Below are 20,276 nucleotides of genomic sequence, written 5' to 3'. Positions count from 1 at the left end.
GATTTCAGGATGCTGGCTGTTTCTCTGACAGGGGAAAAGAGCGGTTGACTAGTTTAATATTTTTGGCTGAACACACTTTGTTCAAGAGGGATGGAAAAGGCCAACATTAATATTGAGTCCTGTTATTTAATGACCCAAAATGATATACCATGAAGTGGAGCATCCTGAGTTTGGGAAAAAGTGTGTTGATCATATCCAGAGATGCAGGGGTGGGGTAGGGTGAGGGGTGGGGAGCGGAAGGAAGGAGTGCTTCTAAAAGCATTTTCTCCCAGTTCTTCAAAGAATTCCACTCATATGTATGTTATGCCCGTGACTGTGAATCTGATTCCATCACAGACTTACAAACTTTATAAACATAAAGACATTTGTTACAATGAGAGACTCTGGGGACACATCTAACTGCCTCCCCCAGATTGCTTGCTAATGGTTTAGAAATAAAAGATGCAGTTGTAAGTTAGGGTTGTCGGGGAGACTTGGAACCACTATTAGCACCATCTGTCTTTTTTCTTGTTCTTCAAACATATATTCAGCCACTCATTAATTTATTCACCCTGTATTGAATTGGACCTTCTCCAACCCAGGTGCTATATTAGGTCTGGGCTGCATTAGCAATTCTAGTGTTCCTTCATGCTCTCCTATCAAATGGACTCTTGTTTTGTTCAATGCAATGGAAAATTTGGTGAATCCAATAATGCATTCATTGACGTAAATTGTGATTTTTGATACTTTTATTTGTTTTTCATTGGCCTCATCTTGGCAAAGAGTCATAATATTTTAAATTTCTCTGCCCCCTCATCTACCTATCATACTTAATTATGTGGTTTGTAGGCAAAACACTGCAAATGCACTGGCTATATCTGTAATTCTACTTTTCTGAAAATAGCTTTGAAGAATGATGCATAATTGCCCCTGATGCTAGGTTTTCTAAATTCTGGTTTTCATGAAACATTTTTTAAAGGGGAGATATAACTGTAGTTTTGAAGTAATTGAAAATTAAAGTCAAAGTAAGGGTGCTGTGATAGTTTTATGGAATGCTCATAAGAATCAAAGGTGAGAGACTCAAAGTGGATTTGCTATGAATCCAATGGAGCTTGAGCCATAAGGCCTTTCCCTTGGACAGATTCCTGCTGCCTAACTTTTTACATTTCACAGTGTGTTCTCTTTCTTAAAGAAGGCCTCCCAAGTCATCTTCAGGTCCCACAAAACCTGGGTCTGCCCTGAGACGGACACAAACAGATAGATGATTCAGCATAATGTCTATAGGTAATTAAATAAGTAAAACAAAGACTTGGTTAACACTGTGAAGTGTAAATTGATTAAATTGATTTTTTTAAGGTTTTAGAATCAATTCAACTGGTTTTCTAAAGCAAAACCCACTTAAATGAAATAATAACTCAGTTTGCCAAAGCACAAGTGGACATAAACAGAACACTAATTTTTACTTCATTTCTAAACATCAAATATGTACTCACCCTAACATGGAGCAGGCCAAACCCTCTTAGGAAGGGGCATTAGTAGAGGAGCAGAAATCCTTCCAGGCGACCACGATCATTTCATCCTTGCGCTTCTAGCCACAATCTGCCCTGTATTATGCATTTGCAGGTCTTGTGAGATGGAGCATAGGACTGTGATTAGAAGCACAGACTCTGGGGGCCAGGCTGCCTGGATGTAAATTCTAGCTCTACCATTTACTAGATCTGTGATCTTGAGCAAACACTCGCCTTCTCAGGGCCTCAGTCTTTTTATCTATAAAATGGAAACAATAAGATTGTTATAGCCCTAGCCGTTTTGGCTCAGTAGATAGAGCATTGGCCTACGGACTGAAAGGTCCCGGGTTCGATTCCAGCCAAGGGCACATGCCTGAGTTTCGGGCTTGATCCCCAGTAGGGGCCGAGCGGAAGGCAGCCCAATCAATGATTCTCTTTCATCATTGATGTTTCTATTTCTTCCTCCCTCTCCCTTCCTCTCTTAAATCAATAAAGAAATATATATTTTTAAAAAGATTGTTATAAAGATTTAAAACGATATTCATAAAGCTGTTAGGAGTGGGCTTAGTAAATAGTAAATGCTACATTACCATTGCATGAATAAGTAAACTTCTCCATCTGGACTGTAACCCGATATGTGTTCACCGTGAGTTCACCCTTGCAACCCTGCACAGTGCCTGGCCCGACCCATGATCAGCCATTAATGAAGGACTCCCTAGACCAGGGGTCACAGACCTGCAGCCTAAGGCCCACATTGACCTGCAAATGTGCTTCCTTTGCCCAGCATAGATTTTTTTAAATTTGTAGTTGAATGCTCTTAGGGATGCACACATTCTTCATTTCCCCATAGGCCACCACTCCCCAAATATTGACCACTTTGGTCCTTGAAAGCATTTGAACTTGTCATCCCTGGTGTAAAGGAATGAACACGTGAGAAGATGCCCACAGTTACGGCCCCTATATCGGGAGCAGGGAGATGGTGCCAACAAGGAGGTGCCATGTGAGCCACTTTCACTCCCTGAGGCCCTGCCTGCAGTGTTCCAATTGACCTACCCATCCCTGTATCTATACTGAAAGTCACAAAAGTGAAATAAAAAATGGATAACTTGAATAAGAACCTGTTTGAAACAGAGATGTGTGCTACCTAATGTCAGAAGATCATATTCATCATGGACCGAGTTGACTGAGGCTATATCGGTCATGACAAGCAAGATCATGCTGGGGTCAGGAGCAACTCAGAAGCTCAGTGACTTAAACAAAAAAGGTTTGTCACTCACGCTTTCTCTCTAACCCTGGATAGGCAAGGGTCTCGAGTCCATATTGTTGTCATCTTTACTTGGGCACCTCAGCTGAAAGCTGCTATCTGGGGATATTGCTGCTCGCTGCGGTAGGGAGAAGAAATCTCTGAAGGGTCTCACACCAACAATTAATGGTCTGTCCCAGAAGTGATATGACACTTCTGTTCACAGTTCATTGGCCAGGACTAGTCACTTGGCCCCAGCTGACCACAAGGAGGCCAGCAAGTACCGTTCAATAATGTGCCCAGAACAAAACAGAAACATAAGACAACCAGCACTGATGTCACAGCTGTGGCATTATTTGGAACTTGGATTCTCATGCCAGAAGCTTTTCAGTAAGTTCAACTCAGTCAATATTTCCATGTGTCTATAGAGGCGCAGCAAATAACCCAACACTGCGAGGGGGTAGCAAAGGAGATGTAGGCCCTGACACTGAGTAGCTTCAGATTTGCTCTGGAGGAGATGTTCTGAACATTTGAATAAAAAAGCCATATAGTATGTATCACCAAAAAGAACAGCAATAGCAATGTTGCAGTTGAAAGAGAGGATGGGTCTAGAATAAAGGTAGGACTGAGTTAGACCCTAGAAAAATAGATGGGATTTGCAGGAGTGGAGGGCACTTTGGATTACAGAAGAGAGGAAGCAGGAACAAAGGCCCAGAGGCAGAAATGAGGGCTAGATTATTGCAGGACGAAGGAATTGTCCTGGCTTGTGTTCGCATGTGAGGGTGGGGTAAGGAGAGGAACCAGGTGATGGATACAGTGGTGGAGCTAGTCCATGGAGGACCTCTGAGGTCTACTGAGAAACAGGATGGTGGCATGTGGAAGAAAGATCATCCTTCTTCTCTAAAACCAAACCAAGAGTCCCAGATGCCCAATAGCTTCCCAGACCCACAAGGCAGTCACTAAATGGACACAGTAGTAAACCTTGGGTTGTTCCTGATTCCAGTTTAAAGCTTCTTTGATCGCTTCTCCTACTAAGAAAGAATATTCAAGTTCAAGTGAAATAGCCTCTCATTGCTGGGGTCAGTTCAGCCCTTCTACTGTTTAACATCTGTTTTTGAAATTCAGCTGAGACCCTGACTTAAATCTGTTTAACTTAAAAAGCAGCAAGGGAACATCTTGTTTTCATGAATGTCCAGAGGCTGTGTGTCAACAAATAAAAGGTCTGTTTGCGGCATTCAAAGTGGAAGAGCTGGTTGGGAGATGTTCTGCCACTGGGGGAGATTTATTGTGGACTATTTGTTTCTTGGAATCATGAACCAAAGTTTGAAAAAATAAGTGGACCAGCTTCGCTTAAATCAGCAAATTTCTGCTTGATGGTGGGTGAGAAGCATGCTTGTACTGTCAGAAGGTCCCTGCGCTGGATGGCTTCTAGAAAGATGCCCCACTCTGCCTCCTACTTGAGCTACGTGAAGATAATGCCTAACGTGAATTCGCTGTCAGTATAAATTCCAGCCGACAGCAACTGATAAATCATTACTTTTATATTACTCACATGGGACCTGAGGTGGGAAAGAAGGGGTGAGAATAGTTCGCCATCCCGCAAACCTGTCTGACTACTTCACTCCTCACCCACTTCTTTAGGAGAGAAGAGTGGAGAGGAGTTTGATTTATCAGCACCTAGAAGAGTGAGTGTCTGGCACATAACAGAGTCGATCTGTATTTGCTTAATGAGTACAAACTCTGGTCTTCATGCTCCCTGTGTGAATGCACATCTGTATGTGTGTTCATATCATTCCTGAAAGCTATTACTACCTATGTCTTATTCTAGCCCCCCCCCCAAAACTATTAGGTCATTCCTGTCATTCTCTCTCATTGCAGTTTATGTTTTTCCTTATGTAACCCTTATCCCAATGTGTATGTTATTTGTCACCTGTCTCCACCGTCAGACTACCAGCATGATAAGGGCAGGGTAGTCGTAGCCACAACTTATGTGCCCCACCAAACAATGTGCCTGCTACATGAGTGGTACTTCAAAACACTTGTTGAATGTTTTTAATGAAGTTTTCATTATGAAACAACCAAGTGTTCATGGTTGTAGAGCCTTAACCACTCTTAACTATATATGAGTTTAAACACAACGAGGAGAACAACAGGGCTTATCATGCACTTGAATATACAGGGGCCTTTTGTGTGATGACATACATTCATTTGACCATACACTCTACCAAAGGTCATGGTGGGGTGGGTTGGTCTAACCATCTCTATGTTCTCAAAGTTGTCAGGCCATATCTGCCATAACACGTGGAAATTTATGATTTATTTTCTCTCAAATAGTTAACTAATTGCTAGTGGAATTAAACCTATAGCTTCAGCCATATTAGCTAAATTTTGGCCCACCAAACCAGCCAGTAAAGGCAGTGCAAGGATCTCTGGTCGGAAAGATGTTTGGGGTGCCAGCGGGGAGGGCAAATGGCTTAATGTGTACATTCATTTGTCTAGTGGTCCCTATAGACCTTTTTGGAGGTCACACAAAATACAAACATTTCATCTTGAGTGGGAACAAACTAGATTCACTTGCTCCATTTTTGCTCTGGCTGCCTGTGTAGACGGGTTTGAAATGGGAATGATTTGTGAGTTCCAAAGGCTCTCTAGAGAAATGCTCATTAGTTTACAGGAGGTGCTATTCCACAATAGTTTCTTGCTTTGTATACTTGAAAACATTCCCAAAGAAACAAAGTTGGATGCAGAAAAAATAATGAGAGAAAAGAAAAATAATACTCTGAATTCTGAACAATTCTACTTTAATAGGTTGATCTGCCTGCCAGCTGGCCACCGCGTTGACTACTTGTAATATATACTTTTGGTAGGCCACATTTAGTTCTTGGAACTGTTTATATTAGACTGCAGAAACTTAATTATTCTAAAATTGGCAGAACTCACTTTGGTTACTTAATGCAAAATTGCTTAGTCATCTTTATACATAGTGTGGACAGCATTGTTTAAGTGTGAAAAATTGGGAAATGCAAATGTGCTCCAAAGAGATTTTAGGTCAGGTAGAAAAACAAGAAGGTGACATTTTTCTCAAGATGCTTAACAGGTGGTTGCCACATGTTTTAATTTGACAGGCTAGGTGACTGCTGAAGTCCTTGATTACAGTATTTTTCTGTTTTCTTTGTGGATTTTGTCAGAAGTAAAATGCTGCTGCTGTTGCTGCTGCTGCTGCTGCTTCTTAGATTGTATTCTAATCCTAGATTTTTCAAGGTCATGGTTTTCCAGCAAGAGTGTGAGGAACTCTAGCCTCAGCCATCAGAACAGCTTTCTTGTTCTCAGAAACAAACAAGGATGCCATTTCAAGCCTGTTGTCACAAAGATCCCCCTTTTTGTCTCTTTTGATTTGATTATGTATCTTACCATACTTGAACTATCTGCCTTTCAAATATAATACAGATTCATAGAGCTTCGGCAAGCAGTGGGTAGGCAAAATGAGTTTCTTTCTCGTATTTTCAAGTCTGAAGTGGCGCCGAAGGTCTCCAGTTTTTCCAGGAATGCCCATGGCCCCATACTCTTCCTGTGACCTGGGCTTGGGCTCCTGAGAGAGATGGTGAGAAAAGATAAAAGTCCTATAGCCAATGGGTAGTGACACGGCCTGGGAAGGGTAGGTTCCCAAGCAAACATCCAGAACAGGGCCTTCTGTTTCTAATTACTGAGCATGGTTAGGGAGCCAAATCAGGCAACACTTCTTTTGAGACTGATGGAAGCATTTAAATCAGCTCTGAATGTCAGTATTTTCTAATTATGATGGAGGAGTGGCAAGGAATCTCCAAAGGCCTGGGAAATTTGGGGTGTTTCAGATCAACCCTGATTCTTTCAGTTTCTTATTCATCATATGTCTGCTTTGTCCTTCTTTCTCTTTGAATGTCCCAGAACAAACATATTCCCCCCGTCAGTAATGCCTAATACCCTTCTTCCTGAAATCAGAATGTCTTTCTAGGACAAGGCTCTTTCCCACTAGAGCCGTGGTTGGCAAACAACGGCTCTCGAGCCACATGCGGCTTTTTGGCCCCTTGAGTGTGGCTCTTCCTAAGCCTTAGGAGTACCCTAATTAAGTTAATAACAATGTACCTACCTATATAGTTTAAGTTTAAAAAATTTGGCTCTCAAAAGAAATTTCAATCGTTGTACTGATATTTGGCTCTGTTGACTAATGAGTTTGCCGACTACTGCACTAGAGGAAAACAGCAATTCCAAATCACTACATAAAATGGAGCTCCATAATGAACCGCCACCGTCCCCAAGGTTACTAAGAGCTCAGATGGAGACGTGGCATTTTGATCATGTGTTAGCAGAGTTTGTCTGTTTACCGGTTAAGTCCATTGAATAAGGACTGCCCTGGAATCCATTTCCATTCGATAAATGTGAACCAATGCTGACTATCCTATCTACTAATAGACAAACATGGTAATTGACCATACCTTCGCTGCGCCTCCCATTGGCTAATCAGTGTGATATGCAAATTAACCGCCAACAAAGATGGTGGCTAATTTGCATACTGCAGGCAGGGTAGGACAGCGCCATCCCACCTGCCCTGCCGCCATCTGTGCCTGCTATCTGCGACCCAGGGCGGTGGGCATCCCGTGTGCAACCCGACCCGGGGCGGCCGGGCGGGGCAGCGAAGGCTTGAAGGCGGCTCCGGCTGGAGCGAAGGCCTGGGTCCCGGGTGCCGGAGGAAAACCGGTGCCAGCAGCCAGGGGAAGGGAAAGCCTATTGCACGAATCTTTTTGTGCAACAGGCCTCTAGTAAGATATAACAGTCAGATCTTTGAAGGATTACAATCTTCTAGGAAAGACAGCTATGTCCTTAGTAATTAAAATACAAGCCACAGACTAAGTATTGCAGCCGAAGTATAATGTGGGTATCAGGGCAAACTCATGTCACATAGTCTTAAGTCTATACTGTGAGCCATTCCTTACATGAAGAATAGTCCAGGAATCCCCAAACTAACAAACTGCTGAAACGACCACCTAAATGATTCATGTGAAAACAAAAAGGAAGCAGTCTAGGTGCTTTTCAATTTATTATTTGACTGCTGTGTAAATATATATGTTTAAATTATGTATCTATTATGTCCAAAGAACATAATGGATAATGTCTCTTGGTTTTGTTTCAAAGCTTTTCATCTTAGATTATAAAGTCCTAGAAGATTGTCTCTAACTTGCTTCATGATACCAGAGCACAATAAATGCATTTGATGACCATGATGAATAGATATTGAAAAAATTTCACTAGGGAGTAATTAGTCCCTGGTCAATAATAACATATCCTTCATGTGACAAAGTACCTTCAGGACATACCTTTGAATTGTTTCCAACAGTGTAAATGGATTTGCATTCGGCCATCTAAGCTCCCTCACCTTGCCATAATCTTGTATTAACAAGACAGCTGACTAAGGCTCTGGATCTTATTTTTAATCACTAATTGGAAGGGTTAGTTAAAAAACCAATCACAAAAAGCAGACTCATAGGTACTTACAGCTGAGTAGACCAGAAAGGCCCAAGGGTCATGCACAAGCATAATTGCTATTATGTAAAATATGACAATCCCTGTACCATGTTTATGATTGATAAAGACCTCTGGCCACTGATTTTTTGTTCCAAATAAACCACTCTTAGGCCTTACTATGCAACTTGAAGCGTGATCTCTCTTCAGACAGGCTCTGAACTTCTTTTGCATTTGCCAGACATTTCACTGTCTTAGTAGCCAGTGCCCAGTCACAGCGAGATTGACCCTCAACAGGAAAAGAGATAGGTTACTAATGATGGTATTAGATGATCACATCCATGCTGTGAGATGCTGACCTGTGCCACACCACACATTTTATTCCAGCTTTTCGAGGAGATTGTAAGGTCTTTGAAAACAGACCTTCATGCCTCTGAACTACATAACATTACTTCACACAGTACAATCAAGCCTTATAGCAGGACTATCCAACCGAACTCTTTGTAATGACATAAATGTTCTCTGTACTGTCTTCTATGGAAGCCACTACACACACATGACCATAGAGCACTTGAAATGGACTAACGAAGCTGAGGGACTGAACTTCTAATTTTATTTTATTTTAATTAATTTTAATTTAAATTGCTTCGTGTGACTAGAGGCTACTGATTGGACAGCACATCAATAGAATCTTAAAAATATCTTTCACTACAGTCCTAAACAGACGGTCATTTCACCTCTACCTATTTCCAGTAATAGGGGTTCACACTGTCTCAGCAGCCCTACCCATTGTCAGAGAATTCTGGTGGGGCCAGGACAACCAGCCTCACCACATCAGAACTAGCCTCTGTTATCAGGCATACCTTTAAAAGCACATTTATACCTTTTATTTATTTATTTTTAGCAAAGCTACGTGTGTGGTTTTTTCTCACACAGACACAGGTTGGGAAATCTCCATTTTTGCCTGAAGGTTTACCTCTATGCCTTTTGCTCTTCTCTAGGGTCCAAGAGAGCAGCAGTGGCCACATGTCTATTCTGATTTGGTATTAACCCGTGTCTTTCACTCTAATTCTCCTTGACTTTGCCAGGGAAAAGTATTTTTAACTCGTTAAAAGGGCACAGAAGGAACTGTGTTTCAAATTGTCATTTCTCCTCCCTCGTCTAGGAAAACCCTTCAGTTGATTTAGAGACCAGTCCAAATAGCGATCCTGGTTTTCCACCGATTGGCTGTAGTTAAGGAGCTGATGCCGAAGTTCTGTATGTCTTAGTCACCTTTCTTTAAATGGAGATATATCTATTTTTCTTACGTGGGAGGCCCAAACAATGATAGCCATGGTGTTTTGAATAATATAAAGTGCTCTGAATAAGGTTGTAGTATTTGTGATAAAATTTTAAGATGCAACTACAATTTCTAAATGTGTTGTCTTCCCAAGTGTTGAAGTCAGTATATATAAACACCATCATTTTACAAATCTAAAATGCCTGAAGTATTGCCTGCCCAGTGTTGCTCAGTGGTTGAGCATTAACCCATGAACCAGGAAGTTACGGTTTGATTCCTGGTAGGGGCACATGCCTGGATTGCAGGCTTGATGCCCAGTAGGGGGTGTACGGGAGGCAGCAGATCAATGATTCTCTCTCATCATTGATGTTTCTATCTCTCTCCCTCTTCCTTCCTCTTTTTGAAATCAATAAAAAACATATTACAAAATTAAAATGCCTGAAGTGTTCACTAAATAGGACAAACAAGGCACACAGACATTGGTTTTAGTAACATAAGTCTGTCAGTTCTGATGTTTTACAAATGGAAAATATAAATAGAGAAAAGGTAATGATAAAAGGCTGAGCAGGGAAAGAAAGAAGAAACAGGGCATCACCTTTTAGTTTTTAGTAGGGCTTTGTGTTCTAGATTCCACCGATTAGAGAAAAGAAACAACTGGAGAAGGCAGAGTTCCTCAGGTTGATCTCATTCACTCTTATTTCTGTGTTGCTGGACTTCACAGATGTGCCTTGGTGATTTCATGTATTTTTTTTAAAGTAGCACAGACTTTTGGAACAAGATGGTGAAGGTTGAGCTCAAGTTAAGTCCAAACTATATGTTAGAATCCATGTGTTTATTTGGTTTTTGAGTCCCAAATGAACCATTTGGTTCAGAAAAGAGCAAAGCAGGTTGATAAATTGAATTTTTTTTAAAGGACAAAAGTTCATTTTCTACAGTCAGAAAGAAAACACTGCCAGATTTACTGTGTAACTACTGCAAATGTGGGTTTATTCAACTTTGCGAGTCATATTTAATCTATTACCAAGGTCTTTAATTCTTTTTGTAAACACTGATCAATCAATAAAATACCGAGATGAATCAGCTTGAGTTACATTTTTTATACTCAGAATGATAAAATCTATAATAAAAGTCTAATGGTTCAAATCAGCTTTAATTCCTGAGTGCCTATCATGTTTCAATAGTGAAAAGATTTTTTTAAAGACTGAATCTATTCATAAATGGACTTAGGAACAAAGCATGTAGAAAGTAAAATATCAATAAAATATTTAAGTACCAGCTAGAGTAATTGAGGAGCTATGGCAAGGCACTATCTTATTAATTAACAAAATGAATGATAGATGTTCAAGGAGGGAGCTATCACTTCCAAGCTGGAGTCCTCAGAAAAGGCATCATGAAGGAAGTGAATCTGAGCCAAAAATTCATGAACAGTGAAGACAATAGGGAGCCCATTCCCGTGGCTGGAATAGTATCTATAATAATAAAAGGGTAATATGCTAATTAGACCAGACATCCTTCCTGACAAAGCCAGGGCCGGAGGGAAGCCAGTCCAAGTCCTGAGTGCCTGCTGGCGGCTGGAGGAGGGAAGCCTGGGTCCCGGGTGTCGGAGGGAAGCTGGTGCTGGCAGCTGGGGGAAGGAAGACCTACTCTTGCATGAATTTTCATGCATCAGGCCTCTAGTTAATAATGAAAGCACAGAGGTGAAAAATTATATGACACATTTGAGAGGCAATAAAATACTTTTACCTGGAATGCCATGGGATGATCTGCTTGAAAGAAGGTTAATGCTTTCTAAATCAGCAAATTAGAAAAGACTGCACTTAGATATCAAAGCATTTAGGCCTGAAAAGGAAGAAACATGGACATGCCCTGTTTGATGCAACCATCTTTGCTGGATTAGAGAGTAGGTATAGACCCATGCTATTACATGGGGTCGAATGAAACCTTGGGCATCATCTGGTCCAATCATCTCATTTTCCAGAGAAGAAAAGCTTAAAGAGGGTCAGTAGGTCTCCTAACTCTGAGTCCAGGTCATTGATTGCCAGGGATTTGTAGAGGAGGACAATGGAAGTATTTGGGGTGAGTGAAGATAATTTGAAGAGCAGAGGTTGGGGAATCTGATGGAGTATGTTACACCCAGAAATTACTCAGTATGTGTAGTATGAAAAGAAGCATCACTGAGTTACAGTGATGACCCAACTAAAACTAGCTCAGACCTTTAGGAGAGACAAAACATGGTCCCTGAATTTCCTTCCCAAGCCCCCAAATCTCATGAACAAAACACAAAAAGCCAGTGATGGGTGTGGCCCAAGGTGGGAGATGTGTCTGATAGGCCTGGTAGAAGCTTAAAGAAGCAAGAAAGTCTGAACTATAAGTTCCAGATAGGCAGGGACCTTTTCAGTCTTGTTCACTGTTGAATCCCCAGTGTCTAGAGCAGAACCCAGTACATCATAAATGTTCAGTAAATAGTCATTGAATATTGAAGGTATAAATATTGTCGTGAGGTTTCATTGAGGTAGTTGGACCATGCAATTTATAGTAGACACAGTACAATGAATAGTCAGAAAGGATCTGTCTAATAATGGTTAGGAGTGTTGAAAGACTAGAGTTCCTTGCAATAACAGAGAAATTGTTATGTTGTGAATGAGGGTATAGTGGGTCAGAGGAGAAAGGCATGTATTGAGGAAGGTGCAATCCAAGAGAAAAAACTCTTAACATCTCAAAAAAAAGTATGCAAGGATGCTCTCCAGGATATGGCCATCCTAATCTATGAATCTTACAAAAAAGTAACAATGGGGGCGGGCAATGGGGGGTAAGGACACATATGTAATACCTTAATCAATAAAGAAAAAAGAAGTAACAATAAAATTATAAGGGCTTAATACATATCTGCAAGGTTTAATTTAATTAATGCTTCTGAGACATGATAATTTTATGATTTCCATATGGGTTTGGAATTAAAGAGGCATGGGTAATTTTAAAGATCACTTCATACCCGAATTTATATGATTGAATGAATTAATCCAGAGATCACTGGCAATAATATTCTCAGGAATTCCCTGTAGCGCTCTTACTTATTCCTTGAAAGGAAAAACAATTCCCAAAAGGAATAGTGGCTTAGTCCAAGAATATTATCATGGTTAAGAGCACATACTGTAAAATAGGGATTATAATAGCTACCTCACAGGTTTATTATATAGATAAAATAAGATTACATATTTTAAAATGTCTCAGCAAGCTATCAAGCCACAAAAAAAAAAAAAGGAGGAAACGTAAATGCATATTGCTGAGTGAAAAAAAAAACAGTCTGAAACGGCTACATGCTGTATGATTCCAACTATCAGTATATGCCATTCTGGAAAAGGCAAAGATATAGAAACAATGACAAGATCAATGGTTGCCACAGGTTGGGGTGGGGGAGGAAGGGAAGGATGAATAAATGGAGGGGCTATCCCAGTCATATGGGATTAGAGCCCATACCTCATCTTAACTTGACTACATGTGCAAAGACTCTATTTCCAAATAAGGTCACATTTGGAGATACTGGGAGTCAGGATTTCTACCCTAACTGGGAGTACACAATTCAATGCAAGTATGGAAGAAATTGTAGGCAGAGGTGACGGAAAGGGAATATACGGGAACTTGGTACTTTTTGTTCATATTTTTTAAAGCCTAAATCTACTCTAAGAAATAAAATTAATTGATTTAAATAGAAGTTTTTAAAAAGTCCCAGCACATAGTACATGTTCAATAAATGTTAGTTATTTTAGAACTCAATTAACTTATTCAAAGTCCCTGTGACTACAGGTTTTATTCTTGATGTATTTCAAGACCAATATTGGTACTGTCCCCAAAGACTTTTCCCCCACCCACTCACCATTCAGTTTACGATAATTTGAGGGTAGATAAGACTTAGTTTTCACCACATGATTCTCCCCCTAATAACTGAGTACTTACAGTGTCATTACCAAAAGGAAGGACAGCGTGTTTAAGTGATTTGAAAACTGTAACACTGACTTAATAACTAGAGGCCCGGTGCATGAAATTCATGCACAGGGGGGGCAGGGGGGTCCCTCAGTCCAGCCTGCACCCTCTCCAATCGGACATCCCTCTCACAATCTGGGACCACTGGCTCCGAACCGCTCACCTGCCTGCCTGTCTGATCGTTCCTAACCACTCTGCCTGCCTGCCTGATTGCCCCTAACCCTTCTGCCTGCCTACCTGATCGCCCCTAATCTCCCTGTCTGCCTGCCTGATCACCCCCAACTGCTCTCCCTTGCCTGCCTGGTTGCCCCTAACTGCTCTCCCCTGCTGGCCTGATTGCCCCTAACTGCCTCTGCCTGCCTGATCACCCTAACTGCCCTCCTTTGCCGGCCTGATCTCACCCCCAACTGCCCTCACCTGCTGGCCTGATCTCACCCCCAACTGCCCTTCCCTGCTGGCCTGATCTCACCCCCAACTGCCCTCCCCTGCTGGCCTGATTGCCCCTAACCCCCTGCCGGCCTGATCTCGCTCCCAACTGCCCTTCCCTGCCAGCCCGATCCCCTCTAACTGCCTCTGTCTTGGCCCCCACCACCATGGTTTTGTCCGGAAGGAAGTCGGACGTCTGGAAGATGGGTCAGTTGACCCCGGTCTAATTAGCATATTACCCTTTTATTAGTATAGATACATTATATAGGATAGGATTGCTTAAATGGGGGGGGGGCCTTTTTCAGCAGGAGGAGATGCTCTTTGCAGACAAAAATACATAATCTCTATATCTGGACTGATAGCCAGCCATATGCACTATACTGCCAAACCAGTTATTAAAAAATTGAACCACTTTCTTACACCTTACACCAAACAGCTGTTGCCCTTAAAACCCCTCCTCAGCCCCCACCTTAGGTCCTGCCTTTGCAGTTCACCCAGATTAGGTTCTGATTGGTCAGTTTCTATGCCAGTCAGCATCAAAAGCTCCGCCTCCTAGGCAGCCATTGACTCTTCTGGGAATTCCAGCTGTCTCTCTCTCTCTCTCTCTCTCTCTCTCTCTCTCTCTCTCTCTCGGACCTATCTCCGGGCCTGATCTACAGTCTCCTCAATGGCTGTGGATCAGGCCCTGCCTTTCTCTCCAGGCCTATCTCTGGGCCTGATCCATAGCCTCCGCAGCAGCTGCTGATCAGGACCTGCCTCTCTCTCCAGGCCTATATTCAGGCCTGATCCCCGTCCCGCCCCACCCACCCGCCTGCCGCCAGCCTTGCTGTGATAGGAGCCCGTGGACCGCAGGGGAAGGACTGAGAGGTGCTCCATGCACTTCCTGGTGACCTGTCATCCATCTGGTCATTTAGGTCGTGACAGCCCTAGGCTATTATTAGTATAGATTATGGCAGCCTGGGTGTGCCCTGGTTGTTGTTGTTGTTAATCCTCACCTGAGGATATTTTTCCATTGCTTTTTAGAGAGAGTGGAAGGGAGTGGGAGAGACAGGGAGAGAAAAACATTGCTGTGAGAGAGACATGTCAATTGGTTGCCTCCCACACATGCCCTTGACTAGAATTGAATCTAGGATCCTTCAGTCCACAGGCCAAAGTTCTATCCACTGAGCAAAAATGGCCAGGGCTGGTGTGCCCTGTTTTAAGAGAATCCCATATTTGAGAACCCATAATGAAAAGACAGATATATCAATAGGTAATGGTTCATTTGCCTTTGTAAAGTGCTTTTTCCCCTTTACAAAAGAAGTCGCATCAGAATTCTTTCAGTAGCATGACTACAATCCCCCCAGCACAAAAATCTAGCTTTTCATAAAACTTTTCAAGAACCCATCTGTCCCATTCATTGGCATGTCTCTTTCAGGCTGCTCCTGTCCATTCGTGACACTCAGGAGCGCCACAGTTTAAAGAATCTCTCTGCCTTGACATTTTATCACTTCATTGGTTGAGAATCTGTTTCCTAATCAATGTTGCTGGAAGGAATTCGGCCTTGACTGGGGTTGGGGGAGGAAATGAGAGATTACTAGCTGGGGACATGGAAGCTACTGCTCTCAGAAGAGGGAGGGGTGGGGAAGTCACTCACAATTCTACCCAGACGTGGCTCACCTCATATAAGAACATGCCAGCAAAGTTCAGAAGTTCTGCGATATAGGGTGTGAGGATTAAGAAAGATCTTCAACTCCATGCTGGTGTGAGACCAACCAAGAACCATTTTCACCTGCGCATGCACACGCACACACACATACACACACACACACACACACACACGTACACACACACACACACACACGTACACACACTCCAATGGAGAGTCACATCACATGGTACCCAGATGTGCTGTCTCCTCTCCCTCAGATAGACTCACCACATGTCTACAAAGGGTAACACAGAAAGGCACTTGTCTATGTAGACTGACTCTCTCCTTCTCTCTCTCTCTCTCTCTCTCTCTCTCTCTCTCTCTCTCTTTCTCTCCCTACCCCTGAAGTGCCCCACATATATAATCAGCAGCATTTAAATGAGTAAATAATTAGATAGGAATAGAATTTTTCTCTGATTGGAAAAGAAAAATGATACTTAAGTAAGTAATGAAAGGTGAGGAGTGGGAAGAAAAGGATGGGGAGGAGAAAGAGAATTTGTGCGAGTAGAAAGCCAGGGAGCTGCCCAGCCGAAGTGCCCACAGGAGGTTGGTCAGTCTCCCTCCCCTTGGAGTCCTCCAAGACGCCACCCGTGCCTCTTCCTGGCTCGGACTCCTTCTTCCCCTGCCCATTAGCACCTCCCCTGGAGGTACCGGCAGAGAAGCGGAACCCCTGTGGCTCCCAAAGGGCTGGCCGACTGCTTAGCTCAGATAGGGAGGAGCGGAGGCTCAGAGGATGCTCTTCAAGCTACTTGGATAAATTAAGAAAAGTTAAATTGTTTGCCTCCAGACAGGCCTCTTTCCCCATTTCTGTTTGCTGTTGCTATAGTTATTGAGAAGTGGCTTGTAGACAACAAAAGGCTTTATTGAAGAGAGGAAAGAGCAGCATTGACTCTCACTGCACTGCGCCCAGAACAGGAGCCCATCCCAGGGACCCGCAACTCACTTTTTTTTTTTTTTCATTCTGATTCCTATGATGAGACCAGGCTGGAAAATGTAGAGAAGTTTCTTTATGGTTAACGAAATAATTTTTTTTTTATAAAAAGGAAAATTGATCCTTTCCTCCACATCAAGCAACATTTTAGAAATGTACCTTCGGTAGGAGTAAGATAGAAAAACACCTTCCAATGTAAAAGCCCCAAATAAACACCAGAATTCAAATTTCCAAAAGATTTATAAGCAGTATAAGTAATACCCTGGGGGAGGAGAAAAGGGAAACATCCAAACATTGGATCGTTTTGTTTTTGTTGGCTGAGGTTTTGTTTTTGTTTGCGTGGGGTTTTTGAAGGGGGTGGGGGTGGGGAGAGGAATGCTTGAAAAGAAAGAAGAAAGCCTGACAATTTATTTAAGAAGGGCACCAACTTGGCTTCAAAATCTAAGTTTTGCTCCCTCCAACCAAGTTGCACTCGGGGATGGCTCTAGGCTGTGCGAGGCTCCTTATTTTCCTGCGCAGAGCAAATGGCTCGTCTCATGTGCACAGAAAGGCTGGAAAATATTTTTTGTGATCTGAGTGCTGCAGAGAGTCTAGGATTCCAGAGGAAGTGGAGGCCTCCCGCTCCACACAGGAAACAATCTTCAAGCAGGCCTTAAATGCCAGATTCCAGGCCGAGTTTAACTAACCACTGACAGCTCTGTAAACAAAGCAAGGACAAAAAGAGCCCGCTTCCCCTTTTCTGGTAGTCATTTTGGGTTCGGGGGCTGCAGGGGAATTCTGGAATACTTGACTCCATGGCACCGAAGCGCAGGGGAAGCGGGCTCCGCAGCTGAAGAGCTGGAAAGGGAGGATCTTTCTGGGATTAAAACCATCACAGAGGAGGTAGGAGAGGATAAAACCGTGCGTTACCAGGAGCCGGGACTTTTAAGCTCTGGAAACAGCTTGATCCTAACGTAACCGCTTTTAAAAAATGCTGCTGCGTTATGTTTATTCGTGGTATTATTGCTGCGGTCTTTATCATCATTCTGATGCTAATATTCTTTTAGGATATGCAAATTACGCCTGGGTAGACGTATGATTTTATTTGTCTTTTATTTTTCTCTTAGTTCCTACATGTTCCCTTTCTTGCCACTTTTCTGTTTTCCCTCTAACTTTCTTTTCCTCTTTGTTCACTCTTTCATAACTTTTGTCTGTGTGTGGCTCAGCAAGTCACAAAGAACAAAACCTTTCAGTACTGCTTAAGTGGTCCCATCAATATTTCTAGTCTTCAAAACGTCTCTGACTCCTGAGGTCTTTTTTTTTTTTTTTTTTTAACTGTAATCCTGGAATCTTACTTATTTGCCTCAAATAGTTTCATGAATGAGACTGAATTTAACACAGAAAGGACTCAGCTCGGGAGTCAGAAATTGATCCGTGGCTACAGGATCCATCTTCTAAGGTGTTTTTCTTAAGAGTAAAGAAAAAATGAGGGAATGAAAAAACAGTGGAGGTGGCTAAAGCAATTCATGGGAGATAATAACTCCGACTCATCGATGATATTGATTCTGCCTCCTCCTCTGTAGATCCAGACATCATCTGGTCTCCCTAAACCTGAAACCACACCATGGATGATTTTGAACGTCGCAGGGAACTGAGGAGGCAAAAGCGGGAAGAGATGCGCCTGGAAGCAGAAAGGTAAGGATCTAGGTTAAAAAATATTTTTGTATTGTGTTATTGCCAATGTTGGTTTCAGGCCTCACAGATCATCACGCTGAAGGGCCAAGTGTGTGGCACACTAGAATGCTTGCAGCAGTAGTTATGGAAAGTTTTCCCGTTAGTCCTCCAAATTCTGCCTTAAAAAACAAACAAACATCAAGAAAAAGAGAGACTGGAGAAGAACCAAATAGTTGCATTTACTCAGTGCCTTTCAGAGTGGAATTTTTAAATGACAAAGGCAATGTGTGGAGAAAAGTTTCAGAAGCAGGTATACTGTTAAAATGACATAAAAATGACAAATATTGAATATTGAAAGCATTCAGGAAATGGGAGTCCTTGGTTTAAAAAAGTAAAGGCAGTAAATAGCAGCTGGATCTTGTGGCACATTTTTATTCTTATTAGAAAAGCATGTAAATGCAGGAAACTGTGTATTATGGGTTCGTAGCCGGTGGGTATGTTACTGTGCAGATTTTGAGTCTAGTTGGAAGCTGCTACCTTGTGTGAGGCCTCTGTTGTGATGACTTTAAGGGCAGGTTGGGGAAATGAAACAATGCCATGTGAAGCACGGAATATAAATGCATATTTTAAATTTTTGACCTCAGAGCTAAGGACAGTGGCATTAAAAGTGGCTTAAACCAGAGGGTCTTTAGAGAAAGCGGAGTTGGCATTCGCAGGAAGAAAAATGTTAAACAATGATCTTAAAATCAAATCAATGTTGCCTCACAGTAATTCCAGTGCACAAATGAAAAGGTGGTAATAAGGTGATCCCTTAGGGATTCTGCAGGAGAAAACTGGAGCTTACACCTATAACAAAAAGTTTTGGGGTCCATAGGCTCTACTTATTTGTCTGGAGAATGCAAAAGAAGAAGGTGAAATTACTGCCTTTGATTAACTTGGTCAGAGTAGGCTGCCGTTCATGAAATGTTTATGCACATGCATGCATGGTACTTATGCACATACATGCATGGTACCTGGGCTCTGTGGGTTCAAATCCCAGCTCTGCCACTTCTGAGCTGTGTGAGCATGAATGCCTTATTTGTGTGCTTGTGAAGATTGTGGAACTTCATAAATGACCTAGCTCAGTCCCTGGCACATAGGAGGCTTCTCAGTCCCTGGCACATAGGAGGCTTCTATAAATGGTAGTTATTATTCTTTTTTAACCAGTAGCACTAGCTAAATACGTAAGAAACAAAATATCAGTATAGCCAGAACTAAACATGAGCTCCAGGAGAAGGAAAAGCAGTCCTCATCCTGTGATGAAACTAGCCAGGCAGCGCTCCTGGAAAGTGGTAAGCCATGGAGAAAGCCACGATGGAGACAGAGTGAGAAGGGAGCCATGTAGGTGAGGGAATCACACCAGCAAAAGCCCAGAGGTGGAACTAAGACTCCTGGTGCAAGAAATCGTTGAGTACTTGGGGAAGAGTAAGTGGTACTTGCACCTATTGGATGTTTCTATTTCACACAAAGAGCAATAGACAGACTCGGCAGGGGAGCGGTGTGTGATGAAATGTTAGAAAACGTTATCTACAATGGACTAGAGTATGGCGATACCAGCACTGAAGAGCTAGTATTAAACATACAGTAATGAGAGTCTGACTCAGGGCAGCAAATATGAAAACAAAGATCGAATATGATAGTCTTTATAGCAGGAGAATTAGCTAACCAATCAGGAGAGGGAGAAACTCAAAGACAATTCCAAGGAATATAAGTCTGAGGAGCTGGAAAGGTCTCTGCATTGTCCCAGTTGGGAAACTGGGATGGGTTCCATTCTTCGATAAGTATGGGAGGGAGTGTTTAATTTCCTCTAGAAACTACATACAAGTGGGGATTTCCTACAGGCCTTTGGCGATAGAAAGTTTCAATGTTTGTTCAGAAAAGGAGAGAGATTACCATCTATCTATATAAAAGCCTAAGCAACCATCACAACCGAAACAACTGAACAGATGACCAAACAGGGTGCGTGGGGTGACCAGGCCAGCAGGGGGGTTAGTGAGGGACAACCAAACAACTGAGCAGCAGGCTGAGTGGGCAACCAGGCTGGCGGCGGG

General features: G+C 42.4%; 1 protein-coding gene across 1 annotated transcript in view; it reads left to right on the top strand.

Moving 5' to 3' along the window:
- The window catches only part of CALD1 (caldesmon 1), a 200,092-nt gene that overhangs the window by 71,588 nt on the left and 108,228 nt on the right, over positions 1 to 20,276 (top strand). The window contains exon 3 of the mRNA XM_023753542.1: positions 18,096 to 18,207. Within this exon, the coding sequence (XP_023609310.1) occupies positions 18,137 to 18,207 (71 nt within the window). The 5' untranslated portion in view covers positions 18,096 to 18,136. The remainder of the gene's footprint in view (positions 1 to 18,095; positions 18,208 to 20,276) is intronic.

This window comes from Myotis lucifugus, unplaced genomic scaffold, assembly GCF_000147115.1.
Source record: "Myotis lucifugus unplaced genomic scaffold, Myoluc2.0 scaffold_46, whole genome shotgun sequence".
Lineage (NCBI taxonomy): Eukaryota > Metazoa > Chordata > Mammalia > Chiroptera > Vespertilionidae > Myotis > Myotis lucifugus.
This window is presented reverse-complemented; position numbering and strand designations above follow the sequence as displayed.